This window comes from Manacus candei, unplaced genomic scaffold (assembly GCF_025592945.1).
Source record: "Manacus candei isolate 608988 ecotype Guabito, Panama unplaced genomic scaffold, ASM2559294v1 h1tg000008l, whole genome shotgun sequence".
Lineage (NCBI taxonomy): Eukaryota > Metazoa > Chordata > Aves > Passeriformes > Pipridae > Manacus > Manacus candei.
The window spans coordinates 19,381,955-19,407,990 of record NW_026138056.1 but is presented as its reverse complement, the minus strand read 5'-3'; the positions used below and the strand labels follow the sequence as shown (position 1 = coordinate 19,407,990).

Genomic DNA, 26,036 nt, shown 5'->3' with positions numbered 1-26,036 from the left:
TCCCACAGCTCCCACAGCTCCCAACAGCTCCCACAGCTCCCACAGCTCCCACAGCTCCCACAGCTCCCACAGCTCCCATAGCTACGGCGGCGCCGCTGCCCTTGCGCTGGGAAGCAGCGCCCCCTGCCGGGCAGAGGGGGCGGTGCCCGTGCCCGCGCGCGGCCAGTCCGTCACCTCCCGCCCCGCCCCCCCCTCTTGCGCTCGGCCAATCAGCGCCCGCCTCCCCCAGCCCAAAACGCTCCCCCTGCGCGCGCTCGGCTCGCGGGTTCCCGCGCGCGCCAAGGTAGCGGCGCTGCCCGCGCGCTCCCTGAGGAGGGGCCCGGGAGCCTCGGGAGTGGGGATGGGTCGGACCCTGGGGACGGGGGAGTGTTGAGCCTTGCGGGGTGGGGGTGGCGACACTTGCAGCTGGATGAGAGCAGTGCCCAGTGAGGCTGTTAGCTTGTTTTCCCTTGTGTGTTTCTTTCCCAGGATAACCTGCCAGTTGTTTTTTTAAGATTCCTTCATACTCCCAAACTTCTCCAGGTGGCCTTATCTTCCTCAGAAGTGCTTGTTTATATACAAGCTGCCCTCATCTTTGTTTTGTTCCGCCTGTGTTTTTGTCTGTTCTCTGAGAAAATGATGGGCTTTTTTTTCTCTTTTTTTTTCCTTACAAGTTCCTTTACGCGGAACAATGGATGATGAGGGGAAAAACTATGTTTCTGCAGAAATGTCTGATGTGTTGGAATCAATTTCTTTTCTGAATGTTGAGGGTAAACCTTCACCCTTGGAGTCAACAGTATTGCCTAATATGGAGGAACAGCAGGTGTGGATTGGTTTTACAAGATGTTTTCTGGCGATGCTGGGGGTTTTTTGTTTGTCTGGGGTTTTGTTTTTGGGTTTTGTGTATTTTTTGTTATTGTTTGGGGTTTTTTTTTAAAAAAAGCTTTAATTCTGACAAATATTTCTTTCATAAGAACTACTCTGCTTCTCTACCCCTAAGATGTGTTTGACTCTCCTGCTTATTTCTCATTGCTTACACACAGGTCATAGCCAGTATCAAATACACGTGGTCAATGCTATGTCATGTGCTAAGCTTTTGAAAAAAAAAAAATTAGGGACTTCAGTAATTACACTTTGAATGTAATGAGACTGTGCTGTTCTTTTTAGTAAGATGAAAAAGCATACGAACCTGTGTTTAAAACTTGTTAGGTGCTTGGAAATAAAATCTATAATGCTGTGCTCTGCACTTGAGGTGAAGATAGTATAGCAATCTCTCCTTTTTGGAGTGGTAAGTTTCCTGGCTGACTTTTCCTCAGGTGATCTAATTTTGTATGATTAGTGGAGTGCTGGTCATGGGACAGCTGGAGTAAATCCATCTGCTGAATGAAAAGTTGCCTAAGTAAAGACTTTGAAGCTCTGTGAGAAAGGAAGAAATGCTAGAATCCCTCTGAAAAGCTCCCTACTATTATTGTTTTACCTGTGTGGGGAGACCATTGTGTAACGGTAGAGGGATGGAAAAGCCCTTCTTAGCAGCTGAGAACTGTTTCATGGGTGTTACTGTGAGGAAGATGAGTGGCTGGTGTCTGGATGATGGTAAGGAATTGAGGCTAAGAATGTGTCAATCTATTAATTGAACATGCTCCATACAAAATGGAAGTGCAGTACTGTTTTAGCAGGTGTTAGAAAACACAGCTTGAATTCAATACAGAGGGAGACCAGAAGGTGGAAGCAGTGCAGTTTATGCCTGGGATAGTGTGCTCTTTTAAAATCAAAGTACTAGCTTTGTCATGAAAGAATGCTAAGAAGGGGTGGCACACAAAAAAGGTGTTACTTAAGGACAGTAAAAGATAAAGAAGCAAATGGAAGGTTAGAGTCTGAACTTCACAAGGAAGGAAAAAGTGAGGCATTAAGATCAAATGGGAAATACTGCATCAGATATGTGTGCTGATATGAGTGATTTGGGGCTGTTCTGCTTAAAAAGTGGCAACTGTAACTGTGTTTTGTGCCTTTTTTTATTGAATAGGTATACCAACCTCTGAAAGTCTTCTTGAGAGTGAGGCCCTTTTCTATAGCAGAGCTTGAAAGCCATGAATCTCAGGTTAGTTTTGTAGAATTAAGAAATAAGTTCTTCTCTCCCAAAGAACATGCAATATTGTAAGGTGGAACTTTTTTACATGCACACCTATAGCTCTGCAAAATTCCACTGGGTAGGCTGTTTAAAAATTGATGTGACTCTTAACTCTGTACAGTGCTCAAGAAACAAAGGGATTTCATAGAAGAGATTATGCAATTCTAGGAGTAATTTGGATATCTGACCCTCGAGCTTCTTTGAAATGCTTGAGTAGTTTTCTACCTCATCCTGGTTACCTGCTGCTCATCCTGTCAAAATGTTCTATAACCTGTACCATTTATACTGTCAGATTCAGATGTTTCAGTGTTTTACACACAAACATGCAGAAATACTCCCCTCCATCGTGATCACTGATGCAAAGAATTCCTTTAGCTGTCTTTGGAGGACAAGGTCCCTGCAGTGTATCTCTCAACCCTTGTCTTTGCAGGGTCTCTGATAGACCTCTAGTTCCTGACTTGTTCAAAGGATTTAATATTAGTTCTGATCTATGTTTTCTAAATTGGTTTTAAAAAATGCATTCTTGCATTTGATCTACAAGAGCTGGAACCCTTTGTATTGTTTTTATTTGGATTATCCTCACATACCAGCTCCCTCCCTGCCCTCAACTTCCATTCACCTTTCCTTAGGCAGCTCTTAATGAATAGTGTGTACTGCCCTCGTGCTTCCAATATGGTAAATTCCACAGTCTGAACTGGCTCTAAGTGTGAATTCATTTGCAAAATCAGACTGGTTTATGAGTTGTTTGTCTCATTGCTCTTTGGGGTTTGACATTTCTGACCTCCTGACCATTAGAGAAACTATTTATTCTTAGAAACAGGGAGGAAAAGTGATCATTGAAGTTTGTACTAGATTTTTCTAAAGCTCTTGTCTTCATGTAGTTCATGCTAAAATAGTTGAACTTCCAAAATATTAGCTGTATAACCTGTTTTGCATGGGATTAAGACTTTTTTTCTCACTGTCCAAAAATGGAGTGATTGAAAGATCTTCAACATCTTCAGTGTTTTCTATTTTCTTTACTATCACCTGAATCCAAGAGGAGAATGCTTGGTGACAAATGAAAAAAAACACACACCCCACAAAACAATCAAGTAATCCTCCCTTCCTACCTCTTTAATCAATCAGATTAATTTTATTTTTACCTTTTTTTTTTCCTCCCTACCATGCATAATTTTCAGGAAAGCATTTTTGTTCCAAATATGTGGCAAGAAAAGACAAAAGTAGAACCCAAACCCTATTTTTTATAGCTGCATACTGATGCTTTAAAAAGAGACAATCAACAGATTAACTCATCTGTTGTTGCTTACAGCGACATTGATTTCTGCAAGTAAAGCTTAAGACCTCTGGAAGAAATGCTATACTCTTGATACAATCAGTAATTCTCCAGAGTCACTTGCAGGAGAGCAGGAAGTTTTGGGTTTTGGATATAAACAATGTGCATAGTGCCAGAAGTGGCCTAGCTCTTGCCACTTCAGCTGTGGGATTAGCTGGAGGTGACAAGCAGAGTGACATGCTACCAACTGGCTCCCATATTTGCAGATCTGACTACTTCAAGGCCTCTATTCACAAATTTCTATGAGGCCAGTGGCAGCTGATGGCACATGCTGCAGATCTTGGATTATTTGGTAGCTCCCTAGGGTTTGGTACATCTGACCTGCATTCCTGTCCCGGTGGTGTGGAAAGAATGTTAAAGACTAAGTTTAGAGCCTGGCACAGTGAGTAAGTGGTTGGTCAAAGTTCAGAAAGCAGCTTCTTAGATCTTCTCAGAATCAGAATATTCTCAGTTAGAAGGGACTGACAAGGCTCGTCAAAATCCAGCTCCTGACCCTGCACAGAACAACCCCAAGAGTCACACCACGTGCCTGAGAGCATTGTCCAAATGCTTCTTGAACTCGGACAGGCTTGGTGCTGTGACCACTTCCCTGGTAGCACAACCTGGGAGGCACAACCACCCTCTGAGCGAAGAACCTTTTTGTAATGTCCAACCTAAACCTCCCCTGATACAGCTTCCTGCCATTCCCTCAGGTCCTGTCAGTGGTCACCTGAGAGAAAAGATCAGTGCCTGCCCCTCTTCCCCAATGAGCAAGTTGTAGACAGCTACGAGGTCTATAGCAGCTAATAAACATACTTGTTGATTGAGGTTCCTAGGAAGAGCAGTACTTCCTATGTACATGCTACATATGGATTATTAGTCTTAACAGCTCTGGCCAGTGTCTGAATATAAATGTCAGATTTAGCTACAATCAATCCTTGCAGCTGATGCATCAAGACATTGTTAAGATATACTGGTAGTTCAGTTTGCATTTTTGGTAGCCAGTCTGGTGTAAAATAAATTTTCCTTTGACACTGCATCCTACATTTATCTAGTTAGTGAGTTCTGGGTAATTGTATTTCATCTTTATTTAATTGAGAAATGACAATCAAATTACTTGAAACTAATTCAATTTCCTTCATTACTGGTAAGACCATCTATCAATCAAAGGATAATGATTTAGACTTATTTTACTTTATTAATACTGCTCATAGTCTGTTTCACATTGAAAATGATTGATGTGGAAAACCAGTAGATCTCGGTATAGCTTTGTTTGTGTAAGTCACTGTCAAAAAATACCAGCCTTTAGAAAGTGTTTCCAAGAAAAAAAGAAGTTGCTGGAAGAAACACTAGAAAAAGTTTTTACCTCTTAGAAAACCCCAGAGGATCGCCTTAACTTTTTCTACATACACTCTGGCTCTCATGTGAAGTGGATATCTTTGTAGTTATGTGCCTCAAGATGATATATGCAAATTGGGCAACTCTTTATAGGTCTAGTAAATAGGTGAAGCCAATAGGCTTTTTGACTGTGTGTTTCGGATTTTTTTTTGGGGGGGTGTTGTTTGTTTTTTGTTTTGTTCAGATAGCTTTGTTCCTGAATAATTTTGTGTGGTGTTTTGGTTTACCTTGTCTTGTTTTTTTTTTTTTTTTTTTAGGGTTGTGTAACTATTGAAGATGCCCAGACAGTAATTCTTAATGCACCCAAAGAGTCTTCTGCAATGAAAAACAGTGAAAGAGGGATTGGTCATGCTGTGCACAGGTTCACATTTTCTCAGGTAGGCAAACTTGTTTCAAATTTTTGGTTTTGTTTTTTTTCACTGTAGTGAAACCTGAATTTTGTACCATATCATGCAATTTAATTTTTCTTCTTTTAATTACATGTGGTGGTACTTGCCTTTAAAAAAAAGACTGCTTGTTAATTACTAATAAGCTGTCAAGAAAGCTGTGTTACAGTGGAGATGCCTATTAGATGAGACAAGGAAGCTTCTTTGGCAGTTCTGTGGTTTTCTTTGATTAGATGCTGCAGAAGCTTCTTGTAGGCACAAACTTACTCTGCTGTTCCTGCAGATGCTGTCATCTGGGAAGTGGTACAGGAAATCTTAAGTTTGTAAGCATGTATTTATGAACTTACTTTTGAAAGAATAGCAGCCTGACTATTTAAGCCTTCTATACTGAAGGTAAATTTCTTAACTCTGCCTACTGCAAGAGATCCTGTTCTTACCGTATCAAAAGATAAACAGCTCCAGGGATTGAATCATTTAGACTGTTGTAATGCTGATTTTTCTCATCAATTGTGGGTAACTGGTGCTGAGTGAGAAGGGAGCTTTACATCACCAGCAGAGCTCTTGAAAATATCCACAGCATGTGCTCAGTAGCATTCTGAGCAGTTTATATTAGGAGTAGGAAAATATTCAAAAATGAGTGCAAGCCTGAGTGCCTCTCAGAATTAAGCAGGCATCCTGTGAGAACCCAAGAGAAAACGTTGAATCAGAAGAGGTTCAGGCAAGACAGAAAACTAAGCTGGTATCTCCTACCCAGCTTGCTCTGAAAAACTAGTCACTGTTAATGAGCGCTCAATATTTTGATTTATTAAACTTCTTTGTGCCATTTGTCACTCCTTTTTTTCCTTTCTCCCCTTCTCTCCAAGGTTTTTGGACCAGAAACTACTCAGAGTGAATTTTTTGAAAGCTCAATGAAAGAAATAGTAAGAGCGTATGTTAATGGAGTGAATGGACTGGTGTTTACTTATGGGGTTACAAATGCAGGCAAGACATTCACTATCCAAGGTATAAAATATTTGCATGTAGAAAAGTACACCTATAAAAACCAAGCTTATATGAATGTCTACACTTAATCTTTTAATATTTTTAAGGGACTTCAAAAGATCTTGGTATTTTACCTCGCTCACTTGATGTGATTTTTAACCACATAAAGGAAAGACATTATCTGAAGATGAACTTCAAACCATATTTGAGCAATGATGTGAAGAAACTAGAAGATGCACAAGTTAAACAAGAAGAAGCCTTAAAAACTGCTATTCTTGCATCACTGAAAGAGGTCAGTGACCAAATACTTCCTTGTTACTGAATGAAGCTCCCTAAAGCTCTTCTGTAAGACAGGAAGTTTTTAAAATTTCTATTCCACTATTGATTCTTTAGATTTATATAAATCTACAGTATGGATACTTGTTGAACCTTTGTATAAGAGAACTGGCTGTTTTTGGAGCTCGGGGTAAACTGGAAGAACTTCTGCAGCACACAGTTCAAACCAAAAACCATTGCAAAGCCAAATCTGAATTTCTATAGAAAAAGTTTCCTCTATAGAAGAGCAATTCTGACACTGTGGTGACACTTGCCCTTGAAAAGTCTGAGAGTTATAGGACCTATCTAAAACCTGCTTTTTGTTAAGTGATTTTTCTTGTAGGTCAGGTTCCCAGGCTGAACCTTGGTGCAGTCATTCAAGTGACATTACTAGCTCAGGAGAGATGATGGCAAGAAGAATCCCTTTTGGTGGAAGACAGTCTTAAGGCAGATTAAAAAGTTTATAAACCTGTGTTTTATGTACCTTCATAAGAAAAGTTTCTGATTCAGCAAGTGAAGTGAGATGCCACAAAAGGAATATCCTGAAAGGATTCCAGTCTGCTTTAAGGGATAGTATGTTGTCTTTTAACTCTGGTCTTTGAAGATTGTAGATAGAATAGAGAAGTCTTTATGGTAGCAGCCTCCTGTTCTTATTATATAGTAATTTCTGTTTCCAGTGTAAGAAACCAATCTCACCAGAAAATGGGCATCCTCGTGTGGCTATTCTACACTTCTAAGCCCAGTTGCAACTTGTCACAAGATGTCTGGCTTGTTTCCTTTTGTTCAGAACATTTTTAACCTGAACTGTGATTTTGTGAATTTAATCCCAGAAAGCTCAGCTGATTAATGTTCAAGGCAGCTCTGAACGAATTCTGGGAATTATAGAAGTAATGACTGACTGGATTTTCTTTTTTCTGTGGTCTTTAATACTAACATTGTTAAAGTACTCCAGTTAACCCTGAAAGAATATCCTTCTATGAATCAAATTCATATGTAAAGTTCCACTCTGAATTCTGTTGCTTAATTTAAGCTCTGCAAACCAAAACTTTGTTTAGTCTGAGTCTGGTTAACTCTTAAGGAAATATCTTGGACAAACCCCCAAAAAGATGCTAAAGATTGCATATTTATTTTGAAAGTGTCTGTATGTGCATGTACAGGGAGGAGGATCTTAAAGAAAAATTGAGATGATCAGCAGGATAGTAGGTAAATATTTTTCAAAACTTTATGGAAACTACAGCTTTGGAAAAAGGAAGAAGCAGGAGCTCAATGTCTGGAACAGGAAGTCAAATATCTTATTTTGAAGATTACTCTGTAGAAATATTCCCTTCTGTTAAATCAGTCTGACTTATTAATGGCTTAGTTACTGAATGTTGCAGTAGGTGATCTAGATGCTGATGCCCTGCTGTGAAAAGCAAGCAACCCTCCACTATCAGGAAGGAAAGGTAAAAATGCATCCGGAAGCTATTACGTGGCAAGACCTTGTTTGTGTGGTACAATTCTTCATAGTTGATAACTCAGCAATCCCCAGTTCTGAAGCTGTGCTTCTTGATAGTTTGTGAATGAATAGCATCACTGTTTGGATACTCACTCAAGTTTGTAATCTGAGAAGAGATATGGTTTAGTGGGCTTGGTTTTAGTTTACATGGATTTCTGTAGGCTCATTTCCCAGGCTCAGTTTACATGTCATGCAGAAAGAGCTTGCTGTTCCTTTCATTCTCTGTTTTAACTGCCTGGAGTTACTGCAGTGCTTACTGTTCTACTGTTTGTGTTCCATATACAGTACTGTTGCAAAAGCTCTTGCTTAGCATGGTTCACACTCTCTTTCCTTCCCTTTCTTGGTTCCATTCATGGGATGAAATACTGTTTTTTACTGGATTAAAAGTCATTTGCGTTCCTATTCCCACCTGTCCTTGTATTTTCTATTAATGTCATCTTCTGTTGTTAGCCATGTCAGTTCCTGTTCCCACTTGTTTTCAGGCATTTTCCTGCTCTTTTCTGCATTTGGTATTATGATTTGAAGAACAGTGTAGCAGTGTAGCTAATTCACTCACTTTTGTTGCAATACCTTTAAAAGATCTTACCATGCACACAAGCACTGTGGTTACTGGGTTTCCTACTGTTACATTTTTGACATGAATAGATGGGATACCATCTGTATCAGTCCCATACCCTTTATGGCTTTAGAGTTCTGCTTTGTACTTCACAAACAATGAATAGAATCCATGCTGTGCTTATAATTCTAACTGCTCAAGAAACACAACTATATAGACAGTACAGTCTTTGCAAAATGATCACTTGTATGACTTTGTAATTTATTTTATGCTATTTATCTTTAAAATGGAAGATCTGACAGTACAGCTTCATGCTTCTCTGTTTGTAAGAAATCTAGTTTGGCTATGCCAAGTGGGTAACACTGGTGTCAGTAGTCAATCCATAACCAACTTAGTGCTGCATTTGAACAGCTAAGACATAAAGGTTTGCTTCTCTCAGTCTGTTCCCTTCTACTGTAGGATGACCCTCTATCAGTAGTGCGTTTCGGGAAATTAGAGTGAATGTCCTGAATTATGTGGGGCTATAAAATACAGGGAGGTAGTATGTAGAGATGTTGGAATCTCTAAATAGTGGGAGTTGCTACTTTGATACACTAGTTTTTCCAGAGGTAATTTGAAGCCTGTGCTTTGGTGAATCTGTGCAGGTTCTAAATAACTTTGCTCATGTGAAGAAATTCAGCAAATGTGTGTGCTTAAAGAAACTGTGCTTTTATCTATTTTTAATGGCCTTTTAATTCAGTCTGAATTAAACCAACCTAGACTGTTGGTTTTTCAGATCTTTAAGTCCTTTATGAAGCTATTATTCCACTCTTAAAGTAAGTTTGACTCATACTTTCACAGATCTGGTACAAGCCACTGATTTGCAACAAGCAGACAAATTAGTAATCTCTGTTTTGGTTTGTCCATTGTCTACCACCCTGTCAATAACTCCTAGGGGAAACCTACTTCTCCAGTACTTTTGGTTGACTGAAGCACTGTTCAGATTTGTCCAGTTGGTCATAAAGGCATTCTGGGCTGCTACAGTCTGACAGAATCTTGTTTCTCTCAGGACTGTGAAGTTAAGTCTCTGATGTTAGCAGCAACTGGCCACCAAAACAGGTTGCTGGAAGTAGCAGTGAGCAATAATTCTTGTGAAGGAAAGAGTGTTTATTGATGATGGTTCATTGTTGTTAAAAATATTTCACCTGAAGCCAGGTAAGGGTGGTATAGCACTTAAAACTACTTCAATATTTAAATCTTAAATACTGGAATTACTATAATTTTTAACTTCTGCTGTCCTCATAGTCTGTCCATGTGGATATAATGGTCTCTTATTTTCTCAAGGAGACAGAGAACATCTTAAATACTGTGACAAATATCTGTGATGTGAAGTCAGAGCCTTCCAGCTGTACTTCAAACAGTCATCCTTCTAATTCACTAGGTAAAGCGGAAAACTTTTGTGCGGGGGGAAAAAATAATAGAAACTAAGAAATATAAGAGGGTAACTATGGTGGATTAAAAAAATCTCTGTATTATACTACAAGGTAGATATATATACTTTTTGACCAAATTTTAATGTCTCAGCTCTGAAGAAGACGCAACTGTAAAAATATTTCAATAGTTTTGGTCCTTTTGGGAAGAGGCAGACTTAGTTCTGCAAAGATAATGTATAAACTGCTGGAAGCTTGTGGTAAAGTGGGGGCAATAGCTTAGAACTTGGGCATGTTCTGGGTACAGATGACTGCTGAGAAGTTTGAACATTCTTGGGTAAAGTCCGAGTTACACAGTACTGTTTATGTAATTGTATAACACAGGTGTATCCAAGCCTTCTCCTCTTAGAAGGTTCTATATACTGAATGAAGATTTATTAGTGGATGGTCTTTGAACTTTTTTCTGTTTTGGGTTAGCAGAGAAGAACTTTGTTCCACTTGACATTCATAGGACTAATATGCACCAAAGAACACAAGCATCCGTGTGGATTTCCTTTTGTGAAATTTATAATGAATATGTGTATGACCTATTAAATGTGTTATCTACGAAGTCTCAAAGGCGCAGAGTTTTAAGAATTTGTGAGGATCAAGAAGGAAATTCTTATATTAAAGGTAATAATGCTGTTTTGTGACCTAGGCAGTTTCACAGAATTACTCTAACGATCAGAAGTGTATATAAAAGGCCTCTTTTTTTCTTTTTCCACAGATTTAAAGTGGATTAATGTTCAAAGCACTGAAGAAGCCTGCAAAATACTAAAAATAGGAAACAAGAACCGAAGCTTTGCTTGTACTAGAATGAATGAGCAATCAAGTAGAAGGTTTGTTCCTCTAATTATAAGCATATTCTAAAGGAGGAGGGGAAAGAGGGGACTTTAGAATATGTTTGAAATGAACCACCCTCCAATAGTAGTTTAATACTTTCCTTGACTTATTATAGTTTTGCTATGAATTTCTCTCTGAAAGAAAACTAGGAGAGACTCTATGACTTTATTAATAGCTGGACTTGGGTTGCTATTCGTATCTTTGTACAACCAAAAATATCAAATCACACTAATTTTTGAGTGCCAACAGGGCTATACATCTTGGCAAATGCTAATGGGTGCTGAGTGAGAATGGCTGTGTGAGGATGTTGAAGGAAAAGCTGATTAATTCTTCATTACTGGCAGTATAATTCTTGTAAACCTTGAGCCTGTCACTAGGGTATGTAGGAAGGAGCAAGTCATGCAGTATCTTGCATTGCTGCTAGATTATCTAGATGCTTTTAGATTGCTGTGTTCAGGATGAGCTTACTTGCTACCTTAAGAATTGAACTCCTAGCTTTTACCCAGCTCTGGAGAGGGACCAGGGAGAACCTAGCTTTTGATGGAGTGGGAGAAAATAGAGAAGGTGGAATAATTTCTATTGAAAATGTTGCCTTTCTTGATTTTAATGACCTCTTACTAATTTGTACTTTAAATGTGGAAGGGCCATCTTGTATTTTTAGCTTATATAATCATAGTGTTAGTAAGCCTGCTTTTTTTTTGGCTAAAAAGCAAGAGTTATATTATTCTGTATTAGCCAAAGACAGTTGCTGTTAAATTTCATGCTTTTCTGAAAGAGTTTTGTGTTTAGAATGCCTACTGCTTTAGGCATATACTGGAGAAGTTTGTCTTTTGTGTTTCCTGACTTATCAGATAAACTGGGAACAGGGCACTTCTGCTTCTGTGACTTTTCTGTTTGGTTTCAGACAGCATGTCCGCTGCTTTTCTAGCTTGATGACAAAACGAGAGTAACTGCATTTCGAGTGTTACACATTCAACCTTTCTAGAAAACAGAATTATTTCAAAACTGAAGAAATAACTGTGCATATTGAAGTAGGCAAAATTATAGAACTGTTTAACTTTAGCTTAGTCCCTTCCCTCCACCATTTATTTCTAAATTGATTCCTCAGATATACCGAATTTAGATACTGCCTAAAATTTCTATGCAAAGTGGCTACATGAGTACTCTTCTTTTGAAGAGCAGACTTAAGTGAAATGGCTTGTTTTTTTTCTCCAAGACAGTTTGTAGGCTTCATGTGATATTTTTCCTTTTCCTGTATGTAAAGAAATAGAAAGTCACAAAATACAGCTTTTGTTGCTGCTTTTTGCTACTGAATGAATGCATTGCAGAGGTAACTAATGTAAAGTAATTAATTAATTCTTGCTTTCTTGAGCACTGAGCCTTCTGTAGCACACAAATTTTACTTTGCTTCAGTGACTGCTTAATTTTCATAACTGTGATTATTAAAAGGACTTTGTTCCATTCCAGTCACAGTATATTTTCCATCAGGCTGCTAAAGCTAACTGACGAGCAACAGCCACGTGTTCTTGGAGTTTCAGAGTAAGTGAATGCTTCACATGATTACCAGAATGTAAATATTTTGGAAAAGTTGATAAGGTGTAAACATAGTAAACTGGTGAACTTTCTGTTAAGAAATAAATTCTCTGAGAGCTGAGACAGAAATCAGGACTGGCCACATAAAACTTACTGGAAGCCCAAGAGGGACAGGTGTAGAAGTGTCTTCCTGTCTCTTATTCTGTTAAGGTTTGGCTGGAGGTAACCTGTTAGAACTGTCAGTAGTACATAAATTGAGGGAAATATGGATATTGTCTTACATAATGGGGAGGTGGTGATAGAGTAGTACTATATAACACACCACTATATGTTCTGGTAAGCAGAATTCAGGTGGCTGGCTGATAGAAGCTGATCTCTAAAGCTGGGGTGCAGCAGTTAGTGCTGAAGACTCAAGGTGCAAACTATGCCAGTATATAATCTTTCTATTTTGGGACCAGATTAGAGTTTATCAGTTGAATGTTTGTGGCAACATATTTGATGTGTTCCTAGAATTCAAATTAAAGTCTATCATCCAAAAGGAATGCAGGTGACATGCTCTGAGACTGCTCCACAGCCCACTCTACAGTAGCAGGGGAATCATCAAGTGATTTGCTTAAACCATTCTCCTAATCTAAAATGCTAATGTAGGTGCACACTGAGAGCAGCATTAAGTCCTTATGCTTAAGTCTGGGTTTTTGTGATTTAGAGGAAGCAGACTAATATTTTGTCTTGAAGCCATTAAGAGAGCTTTTTTGGGGTGGTGGTTTTTTTTTCCTTCTGATGAATTGTCCATTTAGCTTTATATGGAAACATGAAGACAGCCTATACCAGAATGTTTTAGTTCAGTCCTAGATCCTACTGATTTCTCTCTTTTTCTCTGCTAAGCAGAGATGGTAATAAATATACCTCACTGTGAGTTAACACCTTCTAATGTCAGATGCTACAGTGATAAATACTCTTAAGAAAAGATAACTTGAGAAAATGACTGCATCTGTGCTTTTTGCTGTATTACCCTGGCAAAGCTTGTAGCAGCTGTTAGGTGAATGACAGAGTTTGTATATTGCTTAAGAAAGAAAAAATCTTTTCATCTTGTACTGAAACAGATAAAGAACATAAGACCATACCCTTTCACACAGTTGAAATATGTGCCTTAATAATATATACAGAACTCACTTCAGCTGTGTGAAAGGTTATGGTCTTTACAAAGGCATTATTTTATTTAAATAGATTTATGGATAAGTGAGTAATGGTTTGGTCACATAAATTACCCAACTTTCTGAGCTTCCTGTATTTCAAGGACTGTCCTAGTATGAACTAAAATTGATTAAATTCCTTGGCTATCAGAGACAGTTCAGTGGTCTGAATTAAGTAGCACACATTGCTATAGCCAAGCAAACCAGCTCTAAGGTGAGCTGGGAAGGACTTCTGGCCTGTTTGCAAAAGGGAACAGGTGGTTCTGTATCCCAAACAGGCAGACTGCAGTGCACTGAAGCTCACTACTATCCTGCAGTCCTCTCAGCACTTGAATTGGTTAAGGTGATTGCCAAAGAGCCTCACTGTGCAAAACTGTTTCAGAAATTCATCTCATCCTGTCTGAGAGTACTTACTTTAGAATTACAACAAAATATGGGCTTCTAAACTGAATTCTGTGTTAGGATGCCTACGAAGTTTTAGATGAATGCTACAAGCAGACTACTTTGTGCTTAGTAGACTATCCTTAGGATCAGCAATTTTGTTTAAGGATCTTTATATACAATGGGAAGATAGATAAGTTAGTGCTGAATACTGTGTGTAGTGCCTTCTGGACAACAGCTCGACATTGAAGTACAACTAATTCTGTGATCTAGGCAGGCTGAAAAAAAATCACTCATTTGTGCTTCAGACACACTAAATAAGAAGTTGTGATGTTCTATTTTCATACTACTTAGAAATAAGTTCATATGCGTGTTCTGGATAACTTTTGTGCAGGTTGTCTTTCTGTGACTTGGCTGGATCAGAGAGGTGTAATAAAACACATGTCTTTGGAGATAGACTTAAAGAAGCAGGAAATATTAACAATTCTCTTCATATCCTTGGAAAATGCATTGCAGCATTGAAGCAAAATCAAAATCCAAAGTAAGTGTCAAGTTGTTTACAACATGCCAAGTTTTAGGTTGAAACCCTAAGTATCCCTTTACGTTTCTGCAAGTAGTTTGCAGAGTCAGAAAAATGGAAATCTAGAAAATTTTGTAAGCCTTCTTTATTACAGATGTCACTGGAACACCTGAAAAGAACATTCTTGCCCTAAAACTGTTGTTTGTGGAGAACTAAAAAAGGCAATTTGCAGAGAACTACTATGATTTTTTTTTTTGGTGCATTTGTGCGTATAAACAATGTACTTTGTGTACAGAACTCTCATTTTGTCCTCTTCCCTTCCACCTCCAACTTATACAGGTAGATTCATCAGGCAGCTGACAGATGTCCTGTATTTAGCTTTTGGCTTGTTCCACTGTCTGCTTTGTAACACTAGGGAACTGCAATGCAGACACTAGATTACTTTTAAATAGTTCAGCTTGTTGGAGAGCTTTGAGATCCAGCAAAGACCTTGCTCTTTGATGTGAAATAGCTTAGGTTAAATACGAGCATGCTACAGGATCTCTTTCCTGAAAGAGAGAAACAGAATTGAGGTAAGCTACAATATCCCACAGTTTTAAAAATTTCGTTTCACATTTTTTTTTTTCTCCGTGAGGATGAAGCCAAGCTATATTCCATTCAGAGAAAGCAAACTGACTCGTCTGTTTCAGCCATTTTTTTGTGGGAAAGGCAAAGCTTGTATGATTGTAAACATCAATCAACATGCTTCCACATATGATGAAACATTACATGTAATGAAATTTTCAGCTATAGCCAGACAGGTAAGAGTGCATCTATTTTCTCTGCTATTCTGCATTTTTTTAATCACTATTGGTTTGTGAAATGATCAAGTTGTATGGATTTGAGTGGGATTCTGACTTCTGATGCATCATATCAATTCTTCTGCATGTGGCATCCCTCTAAAAGGCTTCTAGTAGTCTTGCCCATCCTCAAAACTATTTTGGTGGTAAGAAATTAAAGTAACTGTAGCTGGCTGGCTGTTCAGTTTTATACCACCCATGTTCTGTGTTAAAAAAAAAAAGTAGTCAGAGCACTTTCAGATATGACTGATTATACCATATATCTGAACAGATTCAAGCTTTCAGTTCAAACTTTTGATGAATTATTTAACTTGTGTGCAGTTAAACATCTGTTGCACAAGATGACAGTTATTCACAACTTCTTGGACAGTTGGTAGTAAAAGGAGTAACTGCTTTCTTATCTGCTGCCTGAGATCTTTTGCACTTGCATTTCTCCTGTTTAGCTAAGTGCAAGTAATTAATAACAAAGCAGCTTAATAAGCCCTTCCTCCAGGTCCCTGGACACCCTTGGGTGGATCCCATCTGGCCCCACAGACTTGCATGTGTCTAAGTGTTGTAGCAGGTCACTGACCATTTCCTCCTGGTTTATGGGGGCTTCATTCTGCTCCCTGTCTCTGTCTTCCAGCTCAGAGGGCTGAGTACCCAGAGGACAACTATTAAAGACTGAGGCAAAGAAGCCATTAAGTACCTCAGCCTTTTCGTCGTCCTTTGTCACTATATTTCTGTCTGCATCCAATAAAGGATGGTGATTATTCTTAGCCCTCCTTTTATTGCTGATGTGTTTGTAAAAAACATTTTTGTTGTCTTTCATGACAGGAGCCAGATTTAATTCTAGTTGGGTTTATATTCCATTTTTTTCCTGCTTAACCTCATGATATCCTTGTCCTCTTGACTTGCATGCCCTCTTTTTTTCTGCTACCTCTGTTTGTCAATCTCCCATTAAATTCAGGACTTGGTGTTGATGTTTGGCCTTAATTTCATTCAGGTTCCCTGGAAGCTGCTGTTTGCAGGGAGTGGGCCTCTATCGACAGTGGGCTATGCTGTATTTCATGACAGAAATAATAATTTTTTAGTCTGGGGCCATGGATTAGTTCTGACATGTTACAAGTCTGTAATAGCATGTCTAATATGATCTCAGAGAGGATGATTTGTCTAATTTTCTTCAGCTGCAACTTTCATCATGAGTGTGCACTGTAGAGATAAACTTCTCTGGTATGTTGTCTTAAAACATAGATGGTTAAAATCTTTATGTAACTACCATGAGTTGCTGAATTCTGGTCATGGTATTTCAGGAAGGAGCAAATGTTTTAGGGATTTGCTGCTTTTCATTACCTTTGCAGGAAACTATACTAAACCCCTTTTATTTTAGTGGGAGAGAAACTGCCTTTCTAGACAAGCATAATAAGTTTACTGGTAGATGATCTTTCCATTTTTCTTTTTTTTTTTTTTTTGAGTATTAAAGTCTTATATTCATATTGATTTATTTTTTTTTCTGTTAAAAGACATATAAAAATTCATTAATGTTCTTGTAATTGTTAAATATTGTGTAAATACAACAATGCACTCGTGCCACTTCTTCCTGGTATTCTGCAATACCGACAGCATTGATAAATCAACTCTGGATTTTCCAGGTTATCCAGACAATCCTACCCAAAAGTTTTGGTTATTTTTCACCCAAGCTCGTTGGAGGTGATGGCAAACCTATCATGCACTTTGATGCTAACACATCTGTAGATGACTTTCCTGACAGTACTGAAACCTCTGCAGAAGAGGAAGTGGACATCACCATTCTGAGTCATGAGGTAGATATACATCTACTTAAAATTGAACCCAAGAAAGCAATTGCTATTAGTTATAATATCTAATATAATCTATATTAGATAAATATCTAATATAATCTTTCACCATAGGATTTGTGCTGGGAGCTGCATCAAATGGGAAGTTTAAGCTTATGCTTAGTGTCAGACAGACCTAGACTTCAAAGTGGCCTAGTTCGGTGTAGTTGTGGAAGGATGCCTGTGGCTTTCTAGTTAGATCAAGTGCTAAATTTGGAATTCAACCGACTGCTCAACAAGAAGAGTAAGGAAGCAGCATGTATGTTTAAAATAACATTATTTAGTTGCTTGTGCTTTCTTGGAGACAGCAGGAATGAGTTAAGATGCAACATTTTAAAAGCAAAGCAACACCATCTAATAGTAATAAACTGTAAAAGTCAAGTAGGCTTTATGCTAAACTGTTGTAGAAATTAGTACTAAAATGCCAAAACAGCAGTGAAACTTTTGATAGCAGAAACCATGAAGAAGGACAAAGGTTGTCTTTGCAGTAGAAATTCATGTTTGAAAATACTTAACCTTTGGTGCAGTCACCTTGAAAACACACACTTTTAAACATACCCTCTGTGGCCTGTATGAATATTTTGTTTGACATGCATATCAATATGTGTTTCTAGCTTGTTTTCTGAACTGAAATATGTTAAATTTAGGACCTCTTGAAAACTACAGAGAACTTAAAGGAGAAGCTAGTTGCAGAAAGGCAAAGTAAGCTCCTTCTGGAGGTGAAGATACGTAAAGAGATGGCAGAAGCAATGTTTCGACAGCTGCTGGAAACAGAAGAAGCCTGGAGGCAAGTCGTGTTTCAGTCTTCTCTGAGACTGAAAGGATTCCACATATGTAAATGCATGCCTATTTACATATATACATATATATGTATATGCATACTCATGTTACTTAGAGAAGTTAGGGCTGGACAGTTTCAAAATCTCTGATGGAAAGGGGAGAAAGAATATTAAACTTGTACAGATCAGACTCTTCCCACGTACAATGAAAAAGTAATGCTGCGTTCTGTTGAACTTTTCTCTGTTTCATTTGTAATTACTGGAGCTTGTCCTGACATGTTATTACTATTTAGCAGATGTGCAAGATTTTTACAGGTACCCCACTGAGGCTTATGATTGTGCCAAAACATACACATTGCATGCATGTGCTTAAGGTAGCTTGAATTGTATCTCTCTTGTGAGCTCTTCTGCGTGACTTACGAGCCACTGTTAGTTTACTGTCTTAGAAATTACATGCCTGCCTACACTGATGTTACTAACTTGGGGATTTTTCATAAGTGTGTCCAGATTGCTCAAACTGAATTCACTTCCTCTTAACTCTTCTTTAAATCAGTTTCCTGCTGTTTGAGTTGTTAACAGAGAATAACACCAAGCTGCTAGTTGAGCACACTATGGTTTAACACCTGCACTGACTTTAGAATTGTTTGGTTGCCTTTGGCCAAACACATGAAACAACATTGATGTTTTTCCTCTGAGGTGATGTTCCGTGTCACTGATGGGGCATGTTTTTAAATTGTGGCAGGAGTAATGTGTAATGTATTGAAATAATAGATGGAGAGGGACTTTACACAAGAGCATGTAGTGACAGGACAAGGGGGAGTGGATTCAAACTGAAAGAGTGCAGGTTTAATTTAGATATTAGGAAAAAATTCTTTACTGTGAGGCTGGTGAGGCCTCACAGTAAAGGTTGCCCAGAGAAGCTATGGATGCCCCATTCCTGGAAGTGTTTAAGGACAGGTTGGATGGAGCTCTGAGCAACTTGGTCTAGTGAGAGGTGTCACTGCCCATCACAGGGAGGTTAGAACTAGATGATCTTTAAGGTCAGTTCCAATCCAGGCCATTCTATAATTCTATGAAAATGAATTCGGCATTTATCTTTAATGGAAAAAACCCCACATCTGAAACCCAAAGTGAAAGATACCCCCTGGAAATATGCTTCAAATATCACATCTAAATGGGCATAATCATTTCTATTGCTCTATGTTGGTAGATTTTTTTTTTTTATAAAACTTTTTGTTTGACAGACATTAAATATATCTTCTTCTATAGCACTTTTTTTGGTATATGCCAACTAGAAGTTATGCTTTGGGTAAAGTCCGTAGGATCATTGAGATTAAAAAGGAGAATAATACTTCTTGATCTCCTAACTTCACTGTTTACAATTACACAAATAACTTTGATATTGCCAGTTGAATACAGGTAGCCAAATATAATAGCTGGAATGCAAAAATATTAAATAAAACTAATATGTTCTCCTCAGCAACCGCTTGGAAGATATGAAAGACAGTTATGAAGAAAAACTGGAGAGCAAATTTGAAATGTATAAAGAGGCCATTAAGAAACATGCATATATGTGTGCAATGGAACAAATTGAAGACCATTATGTTCCCGTAGAAGAATTTCTAGCTGAACAAGAGAAAGTTGAGGTATGACTTGACTGCCACTAAAAAATGTGTACTAGCCTTTTAACTGTAAATTTTGCTTTTCTGTAACAGAATCATTCTGAATTTCTAAATATAACACTGAGCAGTCAGAATAACTAGCAGTTGTTCAGCCTTGCTCTTCTGGTGTTCAGCACTAACCATAAGGATACAGATGTCATCTGTCTGACACTATCTAGTGCATATCTACTGCACTACCTAGTGCATATCTGAACTTCTTGAACTTTGAGGCCACAGTTCAATTAAATCCAAGTGATCTTTATCTCTGCAGTGCAATGATTGGATCACCTAGAGGAATGGTGTATACAGCAGTCTGGCTTTCTGGAGATCTTTGAGTAGAGTAAAATGCTAGTCTGAAAGGGCAGTGAGGAATTTGGTACAGGGTAGCTATTTTAATTATAATGGATCTCTGCTCTGAAGGTGACAGGGGCAGGATTATGGGACAAACTAATCAGAAATCAAACTTTGTGCAGGAGAGAACTGAATCTTCTGGATGTATTTAAATGTAGAAATGCTCAGAGTTGGCATCAGTAAGTTGTTGTTCCTTTTGCAACTCAGCCACGTTAGCCATGAGCAACTCGGTTTTCTAACCTCTGCATAGATGGTTCAGTGTATCCAGGCAGCAGATGAGACCTGTGGGTCTCGCTCTTTTCAGAAGATATGTAGTGGAAGAATAGAACTGTGGTGTACACCAGAGGGGCTTTCTCACTGCAGTCTCCTGTTCTGGAACTGGTAAGACATTGCAGATTCCTTTCAGACATGAGAGAACTGGGTTTCTGTTGTAGATTGTGATATAAAAACACTTCTGCTTTTACTGCTTTCCATTCAGGTGCTGACAAGCAACACTGTATTATGTAATGGCATCTCTTTTTCTAGCTCCTTCACATTTGTCTTTTTTACCTCACTTAGATTGTTCTTATGTTCACTTAAATGCTACCTATGCACCATGTTGGGGTGGCGGAGAAGAGTTCAATAGTTCAGTGGTGCTCTCTGTATTTATATCTGCATCTTACAGTGGCCAAAAGGCTGCATGAGGGAAGATTCAAAGGACAAGATGGATTTAGTAGCAAGTCAGATAAGAAACTAATGAAATCCCTAAGATGTAGAAGTGTTAGTTCACATAGGAGAGCATAACGTGAAATCTGAGCAGGCAGCTTCAGAGAACCAGAATCAGATGAATAACTTTTCTTTATGGTGGCACTTGTTTAATTTCTCACTCTGAGATACCATCCTAGCAATCTGACAGGTACTGAAAAAGAGATTGAGATTAAAATGTATGAAATATGTTCTTCCTTATTTAGCAAACTAATTGGCAACAGTATTTAACACAGATGCACTAAAGTTTCCTTTCTGCCATATGATTACTTCTAGTACAGTTTGGAAATCTTCAGACTGGAAGAGTTGACTCCTGTGTAAAGTAACTTCTTCCTAGAAGGTCTTCTGATCTGAGTGTTATTCTTTACTGTGGTTTCCTAACCATAACCATTGCACCTTCTACCTGTGAAATTATTTAAAATTATATATACATGTGTGATGTAATTGAAGGATGTGCAGTAGTGCATCAGATCAAGTAGAAATATAGACAAATTCTACCATATTCCCTTATTTTTTCAGGATAGAGAGAGGAAAATACAGCAATTGGAAAGGCAACTTGATGAACAGTCAGGGAAGCTACTGGCTCTGGGTAGTCTGAACTCAGATGTGCTGATTACTGAAAATAACATGGAACGAGGTAGGAATCTAATCTGGGTATTCAAAGTTCAAATTACTTTTGGTAATGAATATAAACAAGGAAACTTCTCTTTTGCCTATAGATCTTATGGACAGGACAATGAAGAGAGCCAATGAAGGATTACAGAAACAATGCGAAGAGAAGGACGAGGTAGCTCTTGCTTAGTATGTAACAAATTTGGGGATAACAGTTGTAAGCTCTGTCATGGTTCAATGCTTAAAAATCTTCACTGTAGACAAAAGCATGAATATTCCTGCAAATGGGCATCAAGTTTACAAGAAAGCCCTTGCCCAGTTGTGGATGACTTTTGCCAGAGCTAGTCTGTGTTCTGACTTGACTTTAGTTTGTAAAGCAATCTACTACTGTAACAAGTATTGTGAACATGGAGTAAGTTGGAAGCGTAGCCTTGTGTTGGAATTTATTGTAAACACTGCTGCCATGGCCTCAGTGTTTTCCTTCCTGAAATGCTGCCTGCTCCTGCACAGGGGAACAGTTACAGAATCTGGTAATAGTTTTGATCTAGAGCCAAAACCGTGCCTTAAATTAGTCCTTTCTGGAAGTACTAAACTCCACTATCCCCTTAAACTTAAGTGAAGAGTAATGCCTCTGTTCTTCAAACAAGATCCCTGTGTTCTGAATAGCATATAGAGGTGGGAATTATGAGCTTCAGGCTCTGTTATGGAAAACATTACCTTTTTTTTTTTTTTTTTTTTTTTAGGTATGCATTTTTAATGTATACCTTGAGTGATCTTCTTGTAAGGCTACAGTTAGTTTCCCATGTTTAAAGAGGGTGGGAAGAAGGGGAGAGACAAGCCTTGCTCCTTTCACTAATAACAAATAAGAGTAGGGACTGGAGAAATAGTTTCCAACTGGGTCTAATAAAACATGTAAATGGAAAGTGAACTTAAATCCCTTTCTATTGAGAAAGAGTACTCCAAAAATAAGTTTGGCCTTGCCAATTTTAATGTCTCAGGTAATGGCCCTGGCACTCGTTTTCTACTCCTATTCTTGATGAAGGTGTAGCTCTCTACATGATTTTCCTATGTTATTTTTCAAATTGGGGTGAAAGTTTGGCTTTTACACTTGACATGGGTATACAGTTATTGGTTGTTTCATGTGGCTACAAAGTGTTAGAGTGGTGAGATTGCCTGGCAGTAACTGATGTGACAACAGTTTAAAACAGCTGGTTCCATCAGTGCCCTTCTGCTGCTTTGCCTCACATATCAGTGCATGTGTGATGAGTAATTCACCACTTTTTTCTTCCCATTCAGCCATTAAACGTGGGCAAAGGGTGTGGGTTTTTTTAGCAATCTCTATATTTTCCTTCCAACCTTGTAGAAGTAAATTAATTATAACATTAATGTTTCTGCTTAAGAGTTTCTTTTGCCTCTTGGGACTTAATCCATTAATATTCTCATCAGAAAGGTGAGGTCTTCTGTGGTAACTGTGATCCAATTCTTTATATGAATGGTGTTAATGAGACAAAACTGTTCTTTTAAATACCCTTACTGACATGGAGCAGGCTGTTCCAGAAGTAGCTGAGTCTGTGCTGCTGTTCTGTGATTGACAAGTCTATGCAAATCTAGTAGCTTCAGCACAATAGCCTTTGAATGCTCCAACTGTATTTTATCACCCAAAACGATGAGTTGGGACATTAGAGGTTGAGAGAAGCAGACTTCATCTTCCTTGTTTTGATCTTGCAGTTTGCACTGTTCTAGTCATAAGCAAAATTAATGTAAAACATGCTGTCATGAACTTTATTTTCAGCTTATAAAGTCTCTGAAGTTTAAAATACAGAAACTAAATGAAACCCTGCTAGAAACTAATGAAGGCTACAGAAAAATGGCAGAAGAAAACAGTCAACTGAAACACACAATCGTGCTTAAGGTTTGTCAACAATTTTAAAAGCAACTTTAATATGGCTTGTATCTATAGTTGTACTGGATGCTTTTGCATCTTTATACATTTCAGATTAGCAATTTCTTTGGATGTTAGCACTTCTTTCTGCTCCTAACTTCCTGAATCGTGAATTCAAAGCCCTTGTGTTTTCACTCCTTGACTTTGAATCTTTTTTGGCTCATTTTTCAGCTTAAGGCATAGACTTGATCAAGTGGGTAACTCTCTGCTGACAAATCTTGCTAATCTAAAGATACCACAAATTATTGTCAAGCAAAGAAAATACTATTTAGAATTCTAGTCATGAAGTGTGTTGCTGAGGCAAGCAAGGTGTCAGTGCACAAATGTTAGTGCAATGAGGCCTAAGTATTTATGGCTTTAAAGCTACACTGACAGTCCTGCCGGGGTGGCCAAGCTGGATAAGAGATATGGGCAGGTAAACTGTTTAATACAGAAATAGAAGTCTTTCCTTCAAAAGCAGGGACTTCCTAAAGTTTACAGCATCTGACCTCAGATATCAACTAGATTCCTAGAAAAAAAAAAAAAGGCAAATTTTGAACTCTTGACATTTTTAGTCTATGACTCACTTGTAATCTGCAAGTGAAGCAAGGTGGCTATAATACTCATTAGTGATGTTTTCTTTGAGCATTAAATTATTTTCTGCATACTTTTTAGTCTGAGACTGAAAATTATTTGACTTGACCTTCTTAATTGGAAGTCATCTTCCTGTTCATTCTTAATCAGAAGGTGACTTTTTGTTAACTACAAAGGTTAGAGAGCATATTTAATACTCTATTTTGCCCACTCAAAGCATTTATTCAGTCCTGGTTAGCAGATTTATGACATGATAAGAGTTTTGATTTGACCAATTTTGCTTTCAGATATTGCAAGACAGGAAAACCACCTTTATTTGGTTCCTAGAACAACATGAATTATTTGCAAAGTGTGGCTAAGCATTTTAGCATCAGCTTTTTAGTCAGACTTTGTCTCTAATTAGATTTGGCAGCCCTATAGTTTGCTGTTTTTTTTAATTACTTTAATGTAATTTAGAGGAAATGGGTACTGAATAGCCATTTGGCATAGTAATAAAGGGTGTTCATGGGTACAGTAGAATAATCTGAACCAGAAAATTAACTACATTAGAAAGACCTTGGAGTGTTCACTTACCTAACGCAGCCTTATCCTCATAGGATCAAGAAATAAGCAGTCTTCAGATCTGGGCTAAATGTGTTTTCGAACTTGAAGAAACAGTGTCTTCCCTGCAAAAAGAACTTGAAGAACGGAAAAAACATTTCTTTGTAGAGAAACCAAAACAACAGAAACCCGGGAGAGGTTTGCTGGCCAGCCTGAAATCCCCAGTAGCAACCACTGCTTGTACACCTCTTGGTAAAGGCCGGGGGAAGTATGAAGAGGCTTCACCCTATTCAAGAAATAAAGTACTGTTGCCTCACAAAGCAAAAGAATAATATTCCATAAATCAAAGTGTACAATTTCTGAGCTTCTTTATCAGTATTAAACTGCTGATAGCTCTTTCTCACTCTTAGCTACCATCTTCACTGTCATGTTAACTGACAGCAAAATGTTTAATACAGAACTTTTTCAATTGAGTTGGGTTTGAATTTAGAGCTATGTAAGTTTAGGTCTAAACCTGTGCTTTTACTGTTGATATAGGGGTGTGATTTGACAAATATATATTTTAATTCTTGAGTAACTGCTATCATGGTCTTCTATACTGATAAATGTGTGGTTCATGCAAAGTGGGATGATTCTAATCTGCTGCTAATTATGTTTTTAAATGATTTTATTTCATTGTTGATTTGTAGAAATCAGATGGCTCATAAACTTAACCTCAAGTAGCTAAAATAGCTTGATTCTTCAGTTAATATTCTGGCTTTGACCTGGAGATTGCCTTTCTGGGACCAAACTAAGCAAACTGCTAAAAGAGGCAATAAAATGAGATCTTATCTGGCTCCTTGCTATTTTTCAGCTAACTTGGCTTTGTAAAGAAACTTGTTTTAATATAATTTGAATTTCCACTAAGAATATACATTAAACTTTGAAAAATCTACTTAATAAAATTTTCTATTGCTAAATTAAGTTGCTGTTCATTTTATAAAGCAGTAAAATCAAGATAAAGAAAGATAATAAAATTAGAGGCCAAATGATCATAGTGATTGATATAGGATGATCTTGAGTTGAAAGAATCACAGCCCTGATTATATTACTTAGCTGTTATCTAGTAACTTAAGGCTGGAAGACTGGAATATGATAAAATTTGAAATAGACTTCTTAGAGCCTTTTCAGTCAGTGAGGGGGGAGCTTTTTTCTAACTTCTGTGAAAGTACCATGCCTGCAAGTGCTGGAGGCTTGCTGTAGAATCTATAAGTAAATTGGATGGATCAGTCCCTGTAATGGTGGTTTTTCATAGTGGAAAGGGGACCAAGTTCAGAGCAAGAACCTCACCCTCCCTGGGGAGACACTAGGTGGTGCAACCTTCTTGTGTGACACTGAGGACAGTCCTTCTCTGGTATGACTGTTCTTGCCAGGTCTTTAGAGTTTTGGGTTGGTCTATGCAAATGCTGGTATCAGGAACCACTCTGACACCTCTTTAACCAGGCTGTAGATGTTGCACTTCAGCCACTAACTTCTCTCGTGTTTTGAACTGTTTCTGTTGAACAGGGTTATCTGGCTTCAGTAGTTGTAAAGGCCTATAATCCCTGCAAGGTAGAATTTATAAAATATTATTCTACTCCCACACAAACCATTCCAACTATTAAAAAATATTTTGGTGTAGTTATACCAGACACTGACTGTTGATCCCCTGAG

General features: G+C 38.1%; 1 protein-coding gene across 1 annotated transcript; it reads left to right on the top strand.

Annotated features, from left to right (window-relative positions):
• Positions 1 to 640: 640 nt before the first annotated feature.
• On the top strand, positions 641 to 25,310 carry LOC127463243 (kinesin-like protein KIF20A). The gene is made up of 18 exons (XM_051772469.1): positions 641 to 802; positions 2,003 to 2,077; positions 5,075 to 5,194; positions 6,067 to 6,205; positions 6,292 to 6,476; positions 9,874 to 9,970; positions 10,437 to 10,631; positions 10,726 to 10,837; positions 12,309 to 12,380; positions 14,343 to 14,489; positions 15,103 to 15,268; positions 16,939 to 17,109; positions 17,790 to 17,929; positions 19,402 to 19,567; positions 21,197 to 21,314; positions 21,397 to 21,464; positions 23,082 to 23,201; positions 24,401 to 25,310. The coding sequence occupies exons 1-18, from the start codon at positions 671 to 673 to the stop codon at positions 24,674 to 24,676; spliced, it is 2,499 nt and encodes an 832-aa protein (XP_051628429.1). The 5' UTR covers positions 641 to 670; the 3' UTR covers positions 24,677 to 25,310.
• The last annotated feature ends 726 nt before the right edge of the window (positions 25,311 to 26,036 follow it).

Coding starts and splice junctions, on each gene's coding strand:
- LOC127463243 (XM_051772469.1), top strand. CDS start 671: ATGGATGATGAGGGGAAAAACTATGTTTCTGCAGAAATGTCTGATGTG. Junction 9,971..10,436: donor TCATCCTTCTAATTCACTAG/GTAAAGCGGAAA, acceptor GTTTTGGGTTAG/CAGAGAAGAACTTTGTTCCA. Junction 17,930..19,401: donor GAAACAGAAGAAGCCTGGAG/GCAAGTCGTGTT, acceptor TGTTCTCCTCAG/CAACCGCTTGGAAGATATGA.